This window comes from Phasianus colchicus, chromosome 5 (assembly GCF_987193195.1).
Source record: "Phasianus colchicus chromosome 5, bPhaCol1.hap1.1, whole genome shotgun sequence".
In the NCBI taxonomy this organism is placed as follows: domain Eukaryota; kingdom Metazoa; phylum Chordata; class Aves; order Galliformes; family Phasianidae; genus Phasianus; species Phasianus colchicus.
The window spans coordinates 49,419,739-49,439,897 of NC_143440.1; the positions used below are offsets into that span (position 1 = coordinate 49,419,739).

Below are 20,159 nucleotides of genomic sequence, written 5' to 3' on the forward strand. Positions count from 1 at the left end.
CCATGGAGGCAGGCGGGCGGCGGCGGGGCGCGGCGCTGAGCGCGGCGTTGCTGGCGCTGTCGGCGCTGGCGCTGCTGCTGCTGTTGCTGCCGCCGCCGCAGGCGCTGCGGGCGGGCTCGGAGCTGCCGCCGGGTTTGCTGGAGGAGCTGCGGCAGCGGCGGCGGGATCTGCGGCGGCTGGCGGCGGGCGGGGCTGCGGCGGAGGGCGGGCTGCGCTGCGGGGACGTGCGGAGGGCGGCGGGCGCGGCGCCGGTGCTGGGCTCCGGCTTCACCAAGGTGGTGGTGCGGGCGGCGCTGGCGGGCGGCGGGGCCGTGGCGCTGAAGTCGGTGCACGGAGCGGGCCGGGAGGTGCGGCAGTGCGAGCAGCGGTACGGGGCGCCCGCCGGCTGCCGCCGTCTGGCCGCGTACAAACTGCTGAAGGAGGTGACGCTGCTGCGGCGCCTGCGGCATCCCGGCATCGTGCAGGTACGGAGGTACGGAGGGGCCGGGGGTGCCGGCTGCCGGGCGGGACGGGTTCGCTGACGGCCGCTCCTCTCTGCAGCTGCACGGGCAGTGCTACGACGGCGGCGGGGAGCCCGAAGCCGGGGTCACGGCCGTGCTGGAGCTGGGAGCCCCGCTGGAGATGATCCAGCTTCTGCAGACCCCCTGGGAGGAGAGATTCAAAGTAAGAAAACAGAACGCGGCGGGGGCGTCGGTGGGATTTCAGAGCTCGGACCGAGTAAATGTGAGAAGCGCCCGATGGCCGCTGGGCGGGCGGGGCTGTCAAGCCGCTCATGCCGACAGATCTCCGCTCATCCTGCTTTCAGCCCTTTGAAAGGGCATGGCAGCTGCCCCAGCCTGGAGTTTGCTGTGTCTCTTCTGTAAAGCATCTCGCTGGGTCCGAAACGCTGAGTAGTGTCAGCATCCTATTCTGTATTTCTGGCTCTCCCTCTGTGTTGTCCCACTCTATAGAGGGGTTTCACAGCAAGACCGTGGCTTGCTGCAAGCCCTCTGTGTTCTGAGCAGAATCTTCAGGTACTGCCAGGACATGAGCACTGCTGAGCACTCCTTCCTTTATGCCATAGGAGTGCATCCCTGTCCGTGAGCTCTGCCTCAGTTCTGAGTGTGATGCAGAAGCTCTTCAGCTCCCCAGAAGCTTGGTTGGACTATGGTTGCTTTACAGAGTGCCTCAAGGTGTCTGCTGGGGGTTCACTGCTGCTTGTTTGCTTCCTGAGAGGAAAGGAAGCATCAGGTAGAAGTGTGCGCACCTTGATGTCAGTAAGAAATATTTGGAGCAAGAGAAAAACACAGCAAAACTCCTCAAACAAAACCCCTGCCTGCCTGTGGCAAGCAGTGTTGGGAAGGAGCCTTGCCATACAGTGAGGAGTGTGGCATCCTTAACCACAGAAGTGAGACAAAGAGCTGGGTTTTCTCTGCTTGCTTCACTGACCAAGCTAAAATAGCATCAAAGCTTCCAGAGTCACATCTCTTGACCCGTGGAGTTCCATGTCAGCCTACAGGCAGGTTTATGCTGGCTGCTTCTTGGCTTTTCTGCACTTAGTCTTCTTAAAAGTATTGATCTCTTGTAGAACCAGAAACCCTCTGTACTGGGCTGGCTGGTGGTGAGGTTCCAAAAGAATCTCAGAATCATTTGAGTTGGAAGAAATCCTTAAAGGCCATCCAGTCCAATCCCCTGCACTGGACAGGGACACCCACAGCTCCAGCAGAGCCACATCCAGCCTGACTTTGAATGTCTCCAGGGACAAAGCATCCACCGCCTCTCTGGGCAACCTGTTCCAGTGCCTCACCACCCCCAGTGTAAAAAGACTTTCCTTATATCCAGTGTAAATCTCTGGTCTTTTAGTTTGAAACCATTTTCCCTTGTCCTGTCACAACAGACCCTGCTTAGAGAATCCATCCCCTTCTATCCTGGTAGCTTTCCAGGAGTATAAATGGTCAGTGACTGCAAAAGCCCCATGTCAGTACCAGCTGCACAAACACTTCCACTGCTAAATATCCAAGGGAGGAAAGATCAAATACCTCCAGCTCTGAAAAGCACTTTATAAAGTTATGTAAAGCAGGGTGCCTTTAGCTACTGAAAGGAGTGGCATTAAGATTTGGTGAGCTTGTATTAAGTTTGTAGCAATCTTTTGACTGATGAAGACAATAATACATAAGGTAGACTGGTACTGTCTGGTCCTGTTTCCTAATGAAAGCATCTGAAAGGATGGGATTTCCCCTCTAATGAGCTCCAGAGGAGCTGTGAATGTTCCAAGCCTAGATTGCTACCTGAGGCGAGAGGGGAGCTTGTCTTTCCCATGCATGTGTGGTGGTGACACAGCTCCTGATGTGGGGCTCATGGCATGGAGGGGCACATGCTGCGGTGCTCAACCTGAGGGCTGCTTTGGTGTGAATGCACTTCTAGTTCTGATTTGTCCAAATATTGTTCAGCAAGCATTACACTGGATCAGGTATTGTCTGAGCTTCCCTTGCTGCCAGAAAGTTGCCATAAAAGCAAAAAGCTGGCAAGAAAGACATTGCATGCTTTGGTTGCTTCTTCAGAAGCATGATTGTGTGCCCAAATTCGTGCTGCTGATCGATGCAGCAGAGTGTGAATCTGGTATTAATGACTGTGGGGCCTCGGTCTGTATGGAGCAGCATGGGGGAAGGGAGGGGTATGCATTAATTCTATGCCAGAGTGGGGAAAAACCCTTCTGATTTCAGCTGGCAAATCAATACAGCTCCTGGAACGTGAGGGCTGCTATTGTTTTCCTCGCAGCTCTCTCCTCCAGTTCCTCTAACTGCAAACATCTCTCTTTGTATACACACATTGGCAAAAAATGCTGCTCAACTTCTTACTGCAGTCGAATCCCATGGCAATGTTGATAATAAATTTTGTAGCATACATATAATTATCTTTTAAGTACTGTGTGCCTTTTTGCCTTTAATTTCATCAAATGCCCTCCCCTTTGTTCTACTTGCAATTTAATAGCTGTTTTTCATCTGTTTTTCCCATGCATATTCATCTTCCCTTTCTCAGATTTGCCTGGGCCTTGTGGAGCTGCTGTTCTACTTGGCACACTCCCCTCTAGGCTCAATAGTCCTCTTGGACTTCCAGCCGAGGCAGTTTGTTATGGTGGATGGGAACGTCAAAGTGACAGACATGGATGATGCCAGCACCGAGGAGCTGTCGTGTGAGGAGGATAATGACTGCACTCTTGACTTCCCCACAAAAAGCTTTCCTCTCCAGTGCTCTTCGGCTGGGAAGTGTGAAGGAATAAATGAGAAGAGGAACCTCTTCAACGCGTATCGGTATGTGCAGGTGGTGTGAGCTCACGCAGTGCCACATGCTCTTCTTCCACGCGTGCTTCCCCCTCAGCTTTGTTAGACGGTAGCTAAGGATGGCTTTGAAGCAAACTTATTTTCCTTATAAGGCAGGAAAATGGTTGGGCTGTTGCCTGGTGGGGAAGCAGGCTCCTTTCTTCTGCTGCCCTTTTCCAACGCCCTCCAGGAACTTGCCCCAAAGGCTGCACCTGTAAACTCGTTTGCCAAACAAGTCCTCCTGAAAGCCGTGGCATTTGGAAGCCTGAGGGCTATGTTTGCCAAAAGCAGCTCAGGTTATCTGCCAGAGTGCACCAGCTCTGGCCCGCTGCGGCTGGGAACAGGCTGATTCACCTCTACGTTGGGCTGTGGGTCTCTATGAAATGGTAGGAAGCTGTGGGATCACCATGGGCAGTGGGCTGAGACTTGCTACAGGCTGCTGAGTCACTCTCACTTGGTTTTCCAGGGTTAACAAGAATACCCTGTCCCTTCAGGGCAATGGAAAGGTCTTGCATGAGCCTTCCTTTTTAGAGGTCTTTATTATTATTTTTATAACTTATTATATTGCAATGGGAAATCCATTACACGAAAGTCAACTTGGGAAATGAGGGAAAGCTGCATTGCTGGAGCCTTTACAAACCAGACTTCAAGCAGTGTGCACGAAAAACACACTGCAAGGACCAAGCTGTCAGATGGAGCTGGACTCAGTGACCCTTATGGGTCCATCCAACTTGGGATGTTCTGTGATTCAGACCAGCTCACAAGAACCATCTGAAGTGTTCAGACATAACTGAAAGACCAGAGCTGACTATGGATAATTGAGTCACAGGAAAAGTAGACAATCGCAGGGGAAGGTAAGCTGCTGTGTTCTAATCAGTCTTTGGGATTTTTGCAGGTATTTTTTCACCTATCTTCTGCCACACTCTGCACCACCAGCTTTGCAGCCCTTTTTGAGTGATATTCTGAACGCAACAGGTACCATCTCGTATTTGTAAACTAAGCTTTCTTTATTAGAAGACTCTAGATGGCATGTCATATAATTACTTGTTATTATCATCTTTTCTTTCAATGCAGGTAACTTACGATATGGAATAAATGAAACCCTGAGAGCTTTTGAAAAGGTTTTACATCTGTACAAGTCTGGGCTCTATTTACAGAAAAGACCTCTTCTTTTAAAAGGTATGGGAATTTGAGTGCTTTACCTGACATACGGAATGTTAGGGATGCTTGCCTTACTGAGTGAGTGAGGAACTTGGAGACTGGTCCAATTCTGATCTCCTGTACATTCAGGTACTGTGGTCACTTGGGAGTAGAATGAAGGACTGAAAGTTTATATTTTTTACCCCTCATTTGAGCTGTCTTGTGTTGTGTGTGTCTTGTGCATGGTTGCATTGTTTTGCAAAGTAAATATAATACAGACAAGGTGGCTAATTATTCTCCCTAGTGGAAGGCTTCAAAAGTCCAGTGGTTGCCATGGTTTACGTCTTCCTTAGTATCCCCTTGACATGATCATAGAATCATTATGGTTGGAAAAGGCCAATAAGATCACCTGGTCCAGCCATCACCACCACGCCCACTAAACCGTGTCACTCAGTGCCGCACCTGAATTTTGGAGGAGTGAAGGTGCCTTCAGAATGGAAATCCTTTAGTGTGTGTGGAATTTTCAGTTATGAACAAAGATATCCATTCATGTGCACTGAAGAGCAAGCAACTTTAACAGGAAACCCCAACATTTTCCTGTGCCACCTACCTTTTGGCATAGCAACTGACTCCCTGTGTATCAAAATGGTCACCATCCTAGCTGTGCATAAAGGTGGGGAAAGACACTTAATCAACTCAACAATAGCCTTAACATGGTCTGCTTGGGTTTGTTGGGTCAATCTGTCACTATCCCGTTTCCTTTTAGAGTTTCATCCAAGTGCAAAATACTAAGTTCATTTTACAAGTAGTCTCTGAAGGTGCACCTGGCGTTTCCCCACATGCCATCTTTGTGTTCCCAGATTACATCTCCCTGCAGGGCTTCCGGACGGAGGAAGCAGAAGCCTACAAGTGCTGGCCTTCCTACAGCCACCTGGGCTGCCTGCTGTCTGTCCACAGCCCCGAGGAGGCCGCTGCCATTTGTAGCTCCCAGCCACAGTGTCAGAGTTTCATCATCACCCAGCAGAGAACATGGACAGGTGAGCTGGGGATGGGCTTGGAGTCATCTTGCCATATGGTGCCACGTTGCCTTGTTTGCTGTCCTCCTCCGTAGTGCTCTGTTTTGCTGGGTGTGTATAAAAGCTGCCTATCTTATTGAAGAGATCAGAAGTCTTCTGCGATGGGCAACTGAGGATGTCTAGAGTGTTTCATAGAATCATAGAATGGCTTGGGATGGAAGAGACCTTAAAGCCCATTTAGTTTCAACTCCCTGCCGTGGTCTGGTTGCTGCCCACCAGACCAGGCTGCCCAAGGTCCCATCCAACCTGGCTAGGGATGGATCACCCACAGCTTCTGTGGGCAGCCTGTTTGTGAAGAGATGAGAAATTCTATCTTCCTTCTCTAGGCTCTTCCCTCTAAGCTTTTTTGCATAGGTTTATTGTTGAACAGTTACTTACTTCATACAGAGATGGCTTCATTTTGGTATTATGCTAAGTAGTTCCTGCGGTATATGTAGTTTGCAGAAAGCTGCTGGTTTTTCTGAGATGAAAGAAGCTGTGCGAAAGTAGGTGGTTACTATTGTTGTAATTAAAAGGCTCAAGGCTTACAAGTTGTTATCCCCTTTATCAAAACTAAAGCCCCAAACCAGTGGATTTCAAAAGTATCCCTGTAATTAGCTCTGATTACAGCCTTTTATTGCTAGCATGTTTTCAGAATTATTATAAATTACCTCATTTAGCTGACACTTCAGTCCTGGGCTAAATTATTAAGCTTAAAATAAGACGCTAAATGAGATAAATGAGTGTTTTCAGTGTTGGAGCTGAAGAATCATGTCTTGCTGGCTCACAACAAAGCCAAAAATGCTGCTTTTTCATGGGTCTGCGTGCAATTGATATATGGCTAATACCAAAATAAGAGCACTGCACTGCTGCAACATCAGTCTCCCACAACCACTTTCAGGCTAACAATGGGCTCTGAGAGCACGAAGCCCATCTACAGCAGGGTGGTGTGACCCTGTCCAGGAGAGCTGTGTTTCTGTGTCTTTTGGGATAAATAGAGTTGGGTTGAGGTGAACCAATCTCTTCTGTTAAACTTGTGCCTATATTTTCTTTCCAGGACGCCCACTCGCCTCATTTCAGAGCAGCCCAACTGATTTAATACCGGATACTACTGCTGTGGTCTATATTAAACGATCAGCTTCCTTAGGGAGAAGACTTTAAAGACAATGAGATCACATAAAACAATTCTGGGAGGAACAGATTATTGGGGAGAAGTTCATCTCCTGAAAGGAATAACACGCTTTATTTTGCTCGGGTTGTGATCTCCCCGCCAGCTCAGATTGAGTCAAATGCTGCTGTCTGCTTGATCAAAGCTCCAATTTCTTGTTGCAGAATGCTTCTTCCTCGCAGCCCCGCTAGCTTGCTTAGCTGTTCCCACACTGCTGTTCTGCATAAACAATCCCAGTTTTAGTCAAATGTGGCCAGGCTCTGCAATACCTAGCCTTGTTGCTTCAGTAGTCAGCTTGTCAGCCAAGAAATAGCAATAGCTGCAGGGACCTGGCTGGAGTAAGCCCAGTTTGCTCAGCAGACTCCAAATAACTTAGAAATAACACACGCTGGAGAATGCAGCGGCTCCTCCCGCAGCTACCAACAAGGTTTCACACCACTGCAGGTGGAAGGGCTTGGACCTCGGTGAGGGGGTGCAGGTTGGGATCTGTATCCAGAGGTTGAAGCTGGGGATGGCCTTCTGAAGGAGGGTCATGGTTCAGCTCCTTTGGGTCAGAGAAGGGAGATGGTGCAGAGGTCAGCTCTGGAGCCCAGTGTCAGGATGCTTGGATGCAGGATTTGGGTTTGACCAGGTGTGATTTGCAATACCAGCTCCCATGTATCAACCTTGAAGGTTTTTCTGTTACTTTCCATGAAAGAGCGAGACATTCAAATTATTTATGTACAAAGTGTTACTCTGTATGGTAAAGAATGACTGTGTTTATTCTAAGCGTGCTGTGAATAGTTTTTCTTTTGTAATCGCCTGTGTTTTAATGCAACCAAATGCAAGCGTTTTCCACCTTCAGCTCTCCCAGCATCGTTACCCATTCCTGAGGACAACCTGTGAGCACACACCTGCACATGCTCCTCCCTGGGCTGCCTGCAGGCACTGCCCTTTTCTTTTCCAGCATGCTGAGAAAAAGCCCAATTCTCTGCTGAGCTCCCCCTGTTACAGGGGAAGGTTCCTAGCCTGGTACAGGAGAGCTGTGCTGCAGCATCCCTGTGATGTGGAGTTGAGTTTTCCTCCCAGCCTACACCAAGCTCTTGCCTGGGTTCTGCTGTATTTATTGTGAGCTGGTCCTGGATTTCCTGAGGCAGGTGTTAACCATTCAGCTCATTAATACTTGCAGCAATGGGGCCTTTCTCATGCTGTGTAACCCCTGCTGCTTGAATTGAGGCTCAGGGACTCTGGTAGTGATATCAATTAATGAGAATTTCTATTAGCATGACAAGAAAGCTCTTCTTACTGTGATTATCCTATTGCTGCAGGCTTTGCACAGGCTTTTAAAATGGGCATGATGGTGGACTCTGGGGAAGGTGGAGGGATAGTCCTGCTAGGGGTCCTCTGTTGTTTTGCTTTCACTCACCAAGCATGGCTTCGGTTATCTCCTTTGTGGTGCTTCACATTATCAAGGTTTAATGAGAGTTTATTCTCTCTCTCTCAATATGAGGAAATACAAATCAGAAGTGTGTTCCCCAAAGTAAAGGTAAGTGCCAGCATGGGGTCACTTCCAAGAGGAAGAAACAGGGGATGTGAACATACATAAGTTGCAGTGATTCCAGTTTGTGCTGGGAAGGTCTTCCTGGCCTCAATATTTCTCCTGGTAAAAAGTTCTGGTTCTGGGAGCATTGAGTATTTTAGTCATCTTGTATTCCTTGTTGCATGTTTTTCCATGAGATTTTGATTGTATAATTTCCTGCAAATCAGAGTCAGGACAGCCTGGCAGCAGATGGTGCAGGGTGTTACGGGGTGCTTTGCATAAATGCAGATCCCAGCATAACACCTGCAAGCATCAGAATCTAGAGATGGGCATAATTTTATCTTCTCTAATGTTTCCAGCCCACAGTGCTTAATAATAAGCAACTAATAGAAAGAGAGCTTGAGCTCCACAGAATCCCAGTTGCTCCATCTGCTCTTGCCACAGTGGCTGACATTTGTGGGGAATGTAGTTTAGCCCCTTCAAACGAGTGATGCATCACTGGAACCTGCACACTTCTTAATGCATTCCCTATCCTGCTTAAATGCATGGGATGAGGTGGTTCCTAAAATCACTGAATGGCTTGGGTTGGAAGGGACCTTAAAACACATTCAGTTCCAATGCCCTGCTGTAAGGCTGCCTCCCACCAGCTCAGTCTGCCTGGGGCCCCATTCAACCTGGCCTTGGGTACCTCCAGGGATGGAGCACCCACAGCTCTCTGGGCAGCAGTGCCAGGGCCTCACCATACTCAAAGTGAAACATTTCCTACTAACATCTGATCTAAATCTCTCCTCTTTCAATTTATCACTATCTGCCCATGTTAAAAGGCTGTCTCCTCCCATATGTCCCACTGGTTGGCTGCTTCCACCTTCCTTCGTGTCTTCAGCAGTGTAATGCCTATGACTGTGCTATGTTATTTGTCCTTTGCTCCAGTAAAATGAATGGGCAGTAGTAAAGATAAGTATTTTCTGGTCAAGGCTTGGGTACACAGTTGTGTCCATTTCTGTGTTATCACCCTTCTGCATCAGCAGCTACAGTTGGACATACATTTGAAGAAGCACAGTCAGTGGAAAAAAGTGGCTTCCAACTTGCTTCTTCCCAGCTTATTGTTGTTATTTTCTGCTACAAAACCTTATCCAATGGCAGTGCCAGTTTCAATGTCCATAAAACCCATCTTCTGCTCCCTTGAGCAGCTTTAAGCTTTCAGTTCCAGTGAAAGTTTCAGTGCATGCCTAAAATCTCTTAGTAGCTACGATACATGCAAAACTGAGATGTAGACATTTGTTGCCCTTAGAACTCACCGTTGCTGGAGTCAATTTGTCTCTGCTGTCGCTGATCAGTATTTCAGCTAGCATCGTGGCATGTGTAAAAGAGAAAAGTGCTTAGAAGGAAACAGCAGGGAACCAATTGCAATGGAAACCACGTGTGCTGGAGGAATAATATTTACCTAAATGTGTCTATCACATCTTCCCAAAGGATGCTGCTATTAAGAGAAAATGGTTATGAAAGTGTTGCCACCACAGATAAAAGTAATATCATATTTTGGAAACACATACTTGAGTGTTCTTAATTAAATCCATATTGTAATAACAGATATAGAGCCACATCCACAAGGGATAATACCATGTCCTCCTCAAACAGAAGCCACAGTTTAATAAATATCAACAGATGCTGTATGACTTACGTTAAGTCTGTTTGCACACATGACTGGTGACTGCATGAGCTGAGGTGTGGATTGAGGGGATAGAACTGAATAAAGAAAGAACAAATCCTGGTGCATCATCCAGGCTTCTGGTAACACCCAGAGTAATACCTGTGTTCTGCCACTATGCTTTCTGAAGATGTTCTGTGGGGGACTTCTCCACTTAGCTTTAGAGACAGAGGTGCTTGTAGCTTTTTAAGAAATACTTGGCCTTTCTGGGCATCATGTCCCTGCACTGCACCCACCACACAATGCCTTGTCCTCTCTGATTCCCAGTGGTCATAATACCATCCTCATCTCCCCCACCAAAACCCTGTAACTGAACTGCTGTACACTCAGGTTTCTCCATGCTGCTATTTACCCTCCACTCTCTGCCTTTACTCTCCATCTGCTCCCAGCTCATGTACTCCTCACTCCTGGCATATCTCTAGCATCCATGCATGTCCCTGCAAACTCTAAAACTTGCAGCTGAGCCATGCATGACAGCATGTCCTGCGTGGAGCAGGACACAATCTGGTGGCACCTTAAGATCAGCCTGCTTTGATTTTCAGCCTGTCTTTTCATTGATCATAGATGATTTCTAGATTAGAAAGTTCCAAACAATGTAGTAATAACACCCTGTAAAAAACTTGGGTTAAAACTGTGCATTAAAAACATGGTGCTTAACTACACTGGATTGTTGACATGGTGCATCGCACCTTCCCAATCCAAGCTTAGGCAAGGCTTAAGAAAAGGCAAATTCCTAAACTGTGTTATGTTTACAAACATTTATTCTCAAATCTCATCAGAAACAGTGGAATTTTCTATTGAACTTCTCAGATGAAATTTGTTGCCCTACTTACAGTAATTGGAAATATGAGATCCATCCTGAAAATGAATTAAAACATCAGCTACTCCTAGAGCTACAAAATGAACAACCAAATTTCCACATTCTTGTATCTGTAAGTTAGATTTCCCACATAGTGTCTTTAGCAAGCGGTTTGTTTGTCTCTGCTGGGAAAAAAACCCCCACTGCATATTCCCTCCCTGCTTCAGATGACAGATCAGAGAGTTCAGGCTGAGATTAAAAGCTTGATAATGAAACCTGGGGACACAAGTTAATCATCACGTTGGGTAGCCAGAAAAGTGTTTTATGAATGTCTTGGGGATACTTGGTTGCAAAGAAAATTTTCTGATTGCTCAGATGGAAAATGCCAAAATTACTTCAGATAACTAGCTGCTGTGTTCTGTTCAGTGTGGTTCCCTTCTCATTTGGAGAGGGAGTCATGAACTCCTGCTCCTAATTAATCTTGCTTTTGTTTGTTTCTTCTGATTCTTTCAAAACATGAGAAACAATTCATTGTTCCTCTCACTGAAGTCAATGTCATGGTTTGCATTTTCATTGGTTGACTATTTCACTTTGTCTAGAAAAACTACTGCTATGTGACTGGGATAATGGACATTACCTCCGAATCAAAGCAGTTGCACCAGTCTCGTTCCACTCTTAGTCTAGAGCAGTGTCAAACCCAAAATTTTTCCCAGTACTGCTAAAGATCAGCTCGGGATGTGCTCCAGAAATGATGCATGGCCTAATTGCAATTGAATGTTTGTTCACTTGCTATATGGCAATGACAGTTAAAGCTTCCACTGAAACATTTATGAAGTAGCAAAGTGTTCTATTTCCACCCAGGGAATCTTATGTAGAATCATAGGATTGTTAAGGTTGGAAAAGACCCAAGGAGGTTGTGGATGCCCCATTCCTGGAAGCATTCAAGGCCAGGCTGGATGTGGCTCTGGGCAGCCTGGTCTGGTGGTTGGTGACCCTGCACATAGCAGGGGGGTTGAAACTAGATGATCACTGTGGTCTTTTTCAATCCAGGCCATTCTATGATTCTATGATTCTATGACATCTGAGATCATCTAGTCCAACAATCAACCCATTCAAAACCCTTCAAAAAGAAGAAAAATTATTAATGTTTAATAACAGCACTTAATCCAATCGTTCTTATTATTTATTTGTTTATATTTAAACTGGGTGCTTTATGTTTGAAAGAAATCAGTGATATGTTACTTTAGCGGTGCTTCCTTCATCTTGCTAAGATAGTGCTGGATCACAAGGGTTAGTCTCTCATCCTCACCTCCTTTGCTTTCCCACCTGTGGAGCCCATCACTCAGTGCTAATGGAAAAGCACTGTGTGTGTGAAGTGCGAGGGGGAGAAAGGATGGTCTGCAATGCCTCACTGCAAGGTCCTGCAGGATGTCACCAGGCTGTCAAGGGAGCTGCCACCCATGGGCAGCGGAGGTGAGGATGTGTGCCCCTGGTCCCAGCCCCAAAGCACTAGGGCTGCCCGTGCTGAGGCAGCTGCCCACCCCTCACTGTCTGCCCTGAGGCAGCACTCACACATTGGGACTGACTCCCTACCTTCCAACACCTTGTGACCCAAAGTCTGTCCTACTGCTGTGTCTGATGGAAAAACGGCTAAGAAGCACGCTGGCCAAAATGTACTGTAGGCTCTGTTCTCTTTTAAGGACAACTATTTTTATAATGGAATTTTTGTTTGGAGCCACTGCCTGGCTGAACAGCTTCAGTCCTGTCAGGCTGTAGATGAGCCACCTTAGGAAAGAGGAATTTTTCCCATGCCAGGAACCAAATCAAAGCGTTACCTGCATCCTTAGAAGTGCAGCTTTACCTTACCTGACCTCCCATCCTACGGAGGACTGAACTTGAGAGGATCAGCTTTGCACGTTCATGCACAGGAAAAGAATAGGGAGAACAAACAGAGCACCCCACCCTCTTCCACTTATTTAAGATCAGAAAGAGTGTAGGCTAAGCCTGGAGGAGTGGATTTATGGATGCAGAAGAACCTAGTTATTAAAACGTTATGAAAGTTTTCCTCTCCCTTAAATGCATAAATATGCAGATGAAAGGAGGCATGTGATCTGGCCACCAGCCATGCTGCTGCAGGCTCAGCCTAATTATCAGCTGCCAGCTCTGCTGCGTTTTAAGTGGTGAACATGATTAAAGATGCAAAGACAATTGAAGAAAGTTAGATCGGTTCTTACGAGGCCTGCTTCTATTTTATAACCACATGGCAGCTTGGCCTTGAGACTGAATCTGCCCTTACAAGCTGAGGGAGAAAAGTTCTGCTGATCAGATGGTTTCTTTTCAACCACAAGCTGCACGTGCTCTTGAATTCATTGTTTTTATAACAAAGCATTTGCCAAGGTGGGCTTCTCTCCTTCCCCAGTCTGGGGGAAAGAGAGCAGGGAGTGTGCCAGCAGGGTCACCCCACCAGGTGAGAGGGGATCAAATCTCAGGGTGTTCTGACCTTCCCACACAGAGAGGTGCTGACTAGTGCTGAAGGCATGGTGAAAACAGACTGCTGGGCTTCTCCTTTCCTTTGGAAATGGAAAAATCTGGAGAAAGCCAGATGGCCTCGTGTGTCTGGGAGAGAGCCACAGTCCCGTGGGCAAAATGGAGAGCTGGGATTCCTCACTCCAGCACTGCCATTTTCCTAGCTTGGTTTCATTGCTGCTGCAGCTAAAGCGAGGCCAAGCAGTCTGGCAGCATCCATCCTTTTGTGATCTGTATTCACAGGGGGACGGAGCCTGGCACTGCAAAGTGACAGACCTGTCAGAGCTCACACATCGGGTGTGAATCCCGCACGCTTGAGTGTTGGCCTCACGCTTCCCTCAGCCACGGCTGTGTCTTGTGCCTGTCTGCAGCCTCTCCAGCCCTGGGGCTCTGCCTGGAGCTGCACCATGCCCTGGGGCTGAGATGCAGCAGGCCCTCGAGGCACTGCTGTTTCATGGCCCTGTTCCACACAAATGTGCTGGGAGATGGAGCTGTTCCCAGCCACGTCTGCCATGAAGCTGAGCTCCTGGCCTGCTGGGTGGCCAGCAGGGTGATCCATTTGATTGCCGTGGGATATCTGCTCCTGCACAGAATAAACGGCATCCTCAAAGGGACAATTGATTATAAAAGCAGCCCAGGGTGACCAGACGTGAAATGAATCCTACTCAAGGAGTCTCGTGTCAGTGCTCAGCCGTGAGTACTGATAGGGATATGAAGTGTGCTTCTTTTGCCGCTGGAAATGTGACTCTGTCCTTCTGTTGAGCTCCATGTCAGGAGCCGGGCTGTCTCCTCACCTCCTGATTTACGAGCTAGATACTCATGGAGCCACTTTGTCCTTTGAAAAGAAGCAGGCACGGATGTGGCTCTGTCTGCCCAAGATTAAGGCCTTCTCCAGTTTCTCTCTGATTGAACCACCTTCCAACGTATAGATCTATGTGAGACAAAGATGGAAAACAAGCCTGATTATTATGTCTCTTACCTGTGCAGCCCCCTTGCCCCTGCTGCACTGGCTTTGGGCTTCTAGCCCCCTTATGTCATATTACATTTGTCAAGAAGTAAACCAGTAAAGAAATGCAGCATGTCTGTGCCAAAGCTATGCCTTAGGAAGCCCCACTGTAATTCTGTGTTCCCCTCAAATGTTTCTTGTTTAAGTAGCAGACTGCAGCACTGCTGTAGCACTGCTCTTAAATAACCAAGGATCCCTGAAGAACTGTTTTATGATTACAGGTTTGCTAAGGTTGAGATTTGCATTTTCCCCATTATGCTCGCTTCGTGCTGTTTCCCAGATCATGTTCTCCCTTTTAAGAGTAAAGTAGCCTTCTCCACAAACTACTCATTAAAAGCTGTTTCAAATCACAGTCTCTTTCACCATTTGACAAAACAAACATTCCTTATTCTGGAGATTGCTCTATTGCAAAAGATAAGGAAAATGGGCCAGATATCAGTGTTAATTATCCTATAAAGGACATTCCAGACTGATCCAATGCATACAGTCAGGCCACGAAAGTCTGCTTTTTCTAAAGCATTAATAATACATAAGCATGCTGCTCTTTAAAGTCTCAGCCAGATGCCTCTGTATTATGAGCCCATTCTCACTAATATATTCTCTGGTAGAGGAAAAAAAGGATTAATCACATGCAGGGAATGGCAGGAATACATATATTTTAATAATTCTCTGTTTTCCATTCCTGGCATTTGTTTGCATTTGAAGATGGGCCGGTCCTCTCCCCAGGGATGGGAAGGAGCTGCCCAGCAGCCAGCATGCTCCCGCTTGCTGCTGGCTCAGGGCAGGCTCCCAAGGCACTGCAAACAGAATACCGGGGCTGCTGAGAGCATCTACTCCCCAAGCAGCTCCCTCAAAGTCAAATGTTATCAATAGATTTGCATCTTGACCCAGCTATCACTCACCATTTATCTGCACTCCAGCCATATAGCTGTGTTCTTGGGCCACCATCTGTAAAACGAACTGGTTCACAGGTTAGGAAAAATACATGTGATTATACTTAAAGTGCGGTTTGGGGAGTAAACACCTCCACGTTTATCAGCAAAGTGCAGGAAAGAAAGCAAATTATTAAATCAGAGTGAGAACAAACAGGAGTGCCCGGCTCTGACTTTGCCAAGCCAAAGCAGTGGCTCACTACTGCAAGAGGTTCACGATCTCCATCCCTATGTGCATCATCTGCACCTTGAGCTTCTGATACCTAGTTTTACCCACTAAAACCACAGAACAACCACTAACATCACAGAAAACTTTCTGATCAAAAAAATGAAAATATGTGCATGAGCAAGTATTACCTGGTTGGAGATGTGCCAAGGGAGGAAGAGGCTACTGAGGATGAGTGGCAAACAAGCAGTGATGGGGAGGTTGCCTTAAGCAAATGCAAATCCATACTTCTGGAAAAGTTTTCCCACTGCTAGTCTTACACCAGCACCAGGAGCCATGCTGCTTCATGGACAGCCAGATCTGCAGGCAGCCAGAAACTGACCTGAAAAACATTTTAAGACAAGTGAGCTCCCTCGTATGGAGTCTGTGACTGTGTGAGCGTGGTCAGGAGTGCTAGGCAGCAGTCAGAATGTCGCTGGGGACCAGGGAGCTGCAGAAAAGAACACTTCTCCTGTGCAGTCTTTTGCTGATGCATGTTCACTAAAAAATTGGACTCTGACTCTCTGTCAGTGTCTGGGTCCTTAGCTGAGGTTCCTGCAATTCAAACTGCTTATAAACTGTGTTCTACAGGACTTGAACTTGAATGTACATGCCAGCTCTTTTCTACAAGTGATTTCAGAAAACACATCCAATTTTAGCCTACCGTCTCCTTACGATGCATGGACTTCAGTGTCTGTTTTTCCTGCTCTATAGTAGTGCAGCAGAGCCTGTGCCAGCTTGGTTCCCTGAGCTGCCTCCCTGCACGGGCAGATGCGCACTGTATCGAGAGTGCTGCAGGGCAGGGAAAGCACGCTGGGTGAAGCACCCAGATAGAGATACTTCACTGGTGTGTAATTACAGCTTGTGCTCTTCAGGAAACTACTGGTAAAATTCTCAGCCTCACAAAACCCAGAATAGATGGAATACTGGAAAAAGGGATTCTGCAGATGCAGTAACTTGTATTCTGTGGCACAGTGAGGAAGGTTGGGGTGGTAGAAGTGCGTGACCCCAGCTATAAGGGATCACACACATCTTTTCTGTAATCACTTGGGACCAGGTTGCTGATAACAACAATCTGCTTGCCCTGAGAGAAGCAGAAGCAGGGATGCTCTTCCCCGCTGTGCAGGATGCTCAGGACAGAGCAGCAGTATGCTCTCTGTGTGCTCAGCAGTCTGGCATTTTACTTTCCTGTCTATGATTGACTTGGGTGTTTTGTGTTTAAAGTGAGCAGTTGTGATGATTTCAGACTAGGCAGGCTGGTGCTCAGCAGAGGGATGTTTTCTGGATCGGTTGCTGAACAATGGCACAGACCCATTCCCACACACCCTGCAAACATTAATGCCAGTAGCCTCCAACTGTCCCAGCTTTGCTCATCACATATCAATCACCCTCCAGTCAGCTCTGCTCCATGCAGCTCCATGATGGCTTCGCATCAGGTGGCTTGAGTGCAAGTTTGTCCCCATGGGCAGATTTTTGTCACCATGAGACTTCTTCTGAAAGCTGAGACCCCTGCTGAAGTGCCTGGAGAACCGGAGTGCTCAAAGCCCCTCACAATGGATTTAATTTCCTTGCAAGACATTTACAGTTTGGGTTTGTGTGACACAAAGTACATTTTAAATGCGAGATGAATGTAAATCATTTTGATCACCCATCCTCATACTGGGGATGAACTTTTCCCTCCCATGAGTCAGTAGGAGGTATTCTGCAGCAATGCTTCATGTTAACAGCTAAAAATTGTTAAGGAAATATTCAGAGGTTTAAACAGGCACATCTCTGGGTCCTTTTGGCATTTTCTAGAAAATGAAAGAAAAATGAAAGGACAGCTGGATCACCTGGCTCATATGTGAACAGCACCTCAGAAAAGCTGTAAAACTGAAAATGGGTGTTGGCAATGCATGTAGTGCAAATAAGCATAGGGGTTTAAGAAGAACTTGTCTTGCAAACAACCTCTCCACATCTTATAGCAGGATTGCCTTGCAGTCATGGCACCAGAGTTGTCTTCAGTTGCACTGAAACAGTTCTAGTGCTTCCTTTGAGTTAACAAGGGAAAACTTTTAGGATGGCTTCCAGGAACAGCAGCTGGAATTTCCCAGCCCTCCTCCTGGCAGGGCTGGCTGCCCCATGCTGCAGGGCTCACCCTGCGCCTCTGCAGCCCCACACGGAGCTGGATGGAGCTGCACAAGGAGAAAAGTGCTAAACTGACTTGAAGCTGGTTTAATTAAAGTGATACCCATCTCACTCAGGTAAACACAAAACAAGGAATAAGAATGTATCCATGCTTTAAATCCTGCACAACATAGCAAACGGGTGGTAAACAGAAGGTTGGAGTGAGGGTGAGCTGGCTCGTGCATGCTGGAGGCTGGAGGCTGTGTTTTGCATTCCATTGAAAGGTGAGGTGGAGCTGCAGTGTGCATCCCTCACCAAGATAGGCCTCGTCCCATTCAACAGACAGTGTGGTGCTTCCTGTCCTCATATCCAAGTCAGGCTCAGCAGATACAGCTGCCTGTGACAGCCAGCTTGAAAAGCCAGAATTGCTGTGCAGTCCAGTCAAGGAGAAATGGAGGGAGTTTGTAGCTCTTTCTTTCATAGGCAGAGTGAGTGAAATGCTGAAAAATTATTAGTTCAGCTAATCTGATCTGCTCAGATTGAAAAACTGAGTCCCAAAGAGCATGTCAGCCACCTACTATCACCCACCCAGCTTATAGCAGAGCTAAACACAATGCACTCAGTGCCTGAGGGTGTTTTGCTAGTGTTTCCCAGGTGGAATATATAAAGGGTTTATGAACTGTAGCACAGGGCAGTGCTGGTAAGGGCTGCTCAGCTCCTGGCCTGGGGCTGGCTTTTATCTCTGCAGATAGAGCACATCCCCTGCAGCATGATGCAAGCAGCTCTTTCTGCAAAAGACTGTACAGATCTGACAGATTCCTGGTCTGGCACCTTCATTGTTAATTTAGGCTTTATCCACATGGCAGGCAGGGTATTCAGCAGACCCTGACACTTGGTGAAGTAACACCTGAACAACTGTTGTCATAACAGGTTATGATAGAGAAGCCTCATACCTTAACTCAGCAATAAAACACAGAGACAATGAACACACGGGGGAACTCGAATGCTTACTTAAAGTCTAAGCAGTAGCACATCAGAGGAGTCACACAATTAAGTGATTTCACTCTTTCCGCCTTCCATTAAGCAATCAATGAAAGTTCTCCCTCTAGGGAAAAAGTGAAATGAGGGGGGAGCGCTAAGCCCACTGTTTTGCCGGTGGTGCCAAAAAGAAATACATCATGATTTATATGTTAATGAGCCATTCTCGTTAGGCAATGCATTCTGTAAGGTGTTGCAATGGGGGACTGTGAGGTTTATCCATCAGAGGAAATTAATTCATCATCAAAGCGAGACAGAGAGCTCCCTGGTGAGAGCCGTAAATAGGGCATTTGGAGAGTGACAGAGAGCCGGGTGGCATGTCCCTGCTAGCGCTCCCATTGACAGTCATGTCGCCTCCTGCTCTCCAGCTCATGCACATTAACCATGGCCGGTTTCACATTCCTGGTCGGTATCCAGTCGATGTTGGTTTCAATTAGAATAAATGCTTATTGATTGAGAAGAGATGGGCCGGCTGATTAGCTCCTTGGGAAGCAGAGCATGTTTGGCAGAGGACGAGGCTGGGCTCCTCACAGAGCCAGGAGCGCATGGGGTTCTGAAAATTTGTCATGGATAAGTTTTCTAGATTAAATCAATCCACTGAAGAGTCCGTCTAATAAAGATAAATGGCTGTCTTCATTAGGGAATTAATGATAGGCCTGATAAAATCACAGTGGGAGTCATGTTGACTTCAGCAAGCTTCCAACCCAGCCCAAGATTTGCCTCAAAGCAGTGGTTCCCAACCTTTGTGCAGGCTACATGTGTGCATAACCATGCAGTGAGATGCAGAGCAGGCACTGCGCCTGAGCTGGAGCTATAGGTGAAGATCTGCAGATGGAAAACAAGCATCTTTCAGATAGATACCCCCACAAATAAAATAAAATAAAATACAAGACAAGTATTTTAGATAGTATGGTTAGGTTGTGATTGGACTTGATGATCTTTAAGGTTTTGAGTGATTCTATGGTTTTTATTTACATTAGCAAGGACATTTTTTTAGACACTACGGGAAGGAGTCTTGTCGAGAGGAACACTCCAGGAGCATGAAATCACAGCGTGTTTTCCCTTCCCCAGTCCTGCATGCATAATCTCAAACACAGAGAGATCTTGATGCTGTGATTGACTTTGCTGTATGTTTGGGTATCCGAAGCATATAACTTGCTAACTGTCTCATGCTATGTATGATGCTCACAGCTGATGTGATTACACACAGTTCTCTTGCTTTGAATAATAGCGGTGACGTGCCCGCATTTATTCCAGTCGTTCACACACGATTACATTATTCGGTTCTGTGTCCATTCTGGGCTCTGGGCACATCACATTCAAGCTGACCCCGGCGTGGCTCTGCCCACCCCAGGGCTCCCGGCTCAGTCCGCGCCGTGCGGGCTGGGGAAAGCCGCTGCAGCGGTCCCCTCCTGTGGCCGTGCTTGGCCGGTGCAGGCAGGGCTGCAAGAGCAAAGACAGAGCCAAACATTGCGCTCATCTGGGGCTGAAGAGGGGTGGGGTTATGGAGGGAGAGTTCTGTTCTGAGATGTGGGTTTTGCTTTTCTTTACTCCCCTTTCAGTCTTTCTTCTGCCATTTGAGTTCTGTCAGACTCAAGGCCAGCCTGTGCTGGATGGGATGTAGGAAGGCTTCACAACGTCAGCCCTCACTCTTTGCC

General features: G+C 47.2%; 1 protein-coding gene across 2 annotated transcripts; it reads left to right on the top strand.

The window, feature by feature from the left end:
• LOC116228775 (extracellular tyrosine-protein kinase PKDCC-like) lies at positions 1–7,793 on the top strand. Of its 2 annotated transcripts, none has more exons than XR_016467349.1 (7): positions 1–464; positions 541–663; positions 3,019–3,290; positions 4,195–4,274; positions 4,374–4,478; positions 5,317–5,476; positions 6,552–6,656. XR_016467349.1 is itself a non-coding variant. In XM_031592876.2 (7 exons), exons 1-7 carry the CDS (start codon positions 3–5, stop codon positions 6,653–6,655), a joined length of 1,323 nt encoding a protein of 440 aa, XP_031448736.1. In that variant the 5' UTR covers positions 1–2; the 3' UTR covers positions 6,656–7,793. The 2 variants fall into 2 exon arrangements, 1 of the variants encoding a protein (XP_031448736.1); XM_031592876.2 differs by having other exon boundaries at positions 5,300–5,476; positions 6,552–7,793.
• The last annotated feature ends 12,366 nt before the right edge of the window (positions 7,794–20,159 follow it).

Coding starts and splice junctions, on each gene's coding strand:
- LOC116228775 (XM_031592876.2), top strand. CDS start 3: ATGGAGGCAGGCGGGCGGCGGCGGGGCGCGGCGCTGAGCGCGGCGTTG. Junction 664..3,018: donor CCTGGGAGGAGAGATTCAAA/GTAAGAAAACAG, acceptor TCCCTTTCTCAG/ATTTGCCTGGGCCTTGTGGA. Junction 3,291..4,194: donor AACCTCTTCAACGCGTATCG/GTATGTGCAGGT, acceptor GGATTTTTGCAG/GTATTTTTTCACCTATCTTC.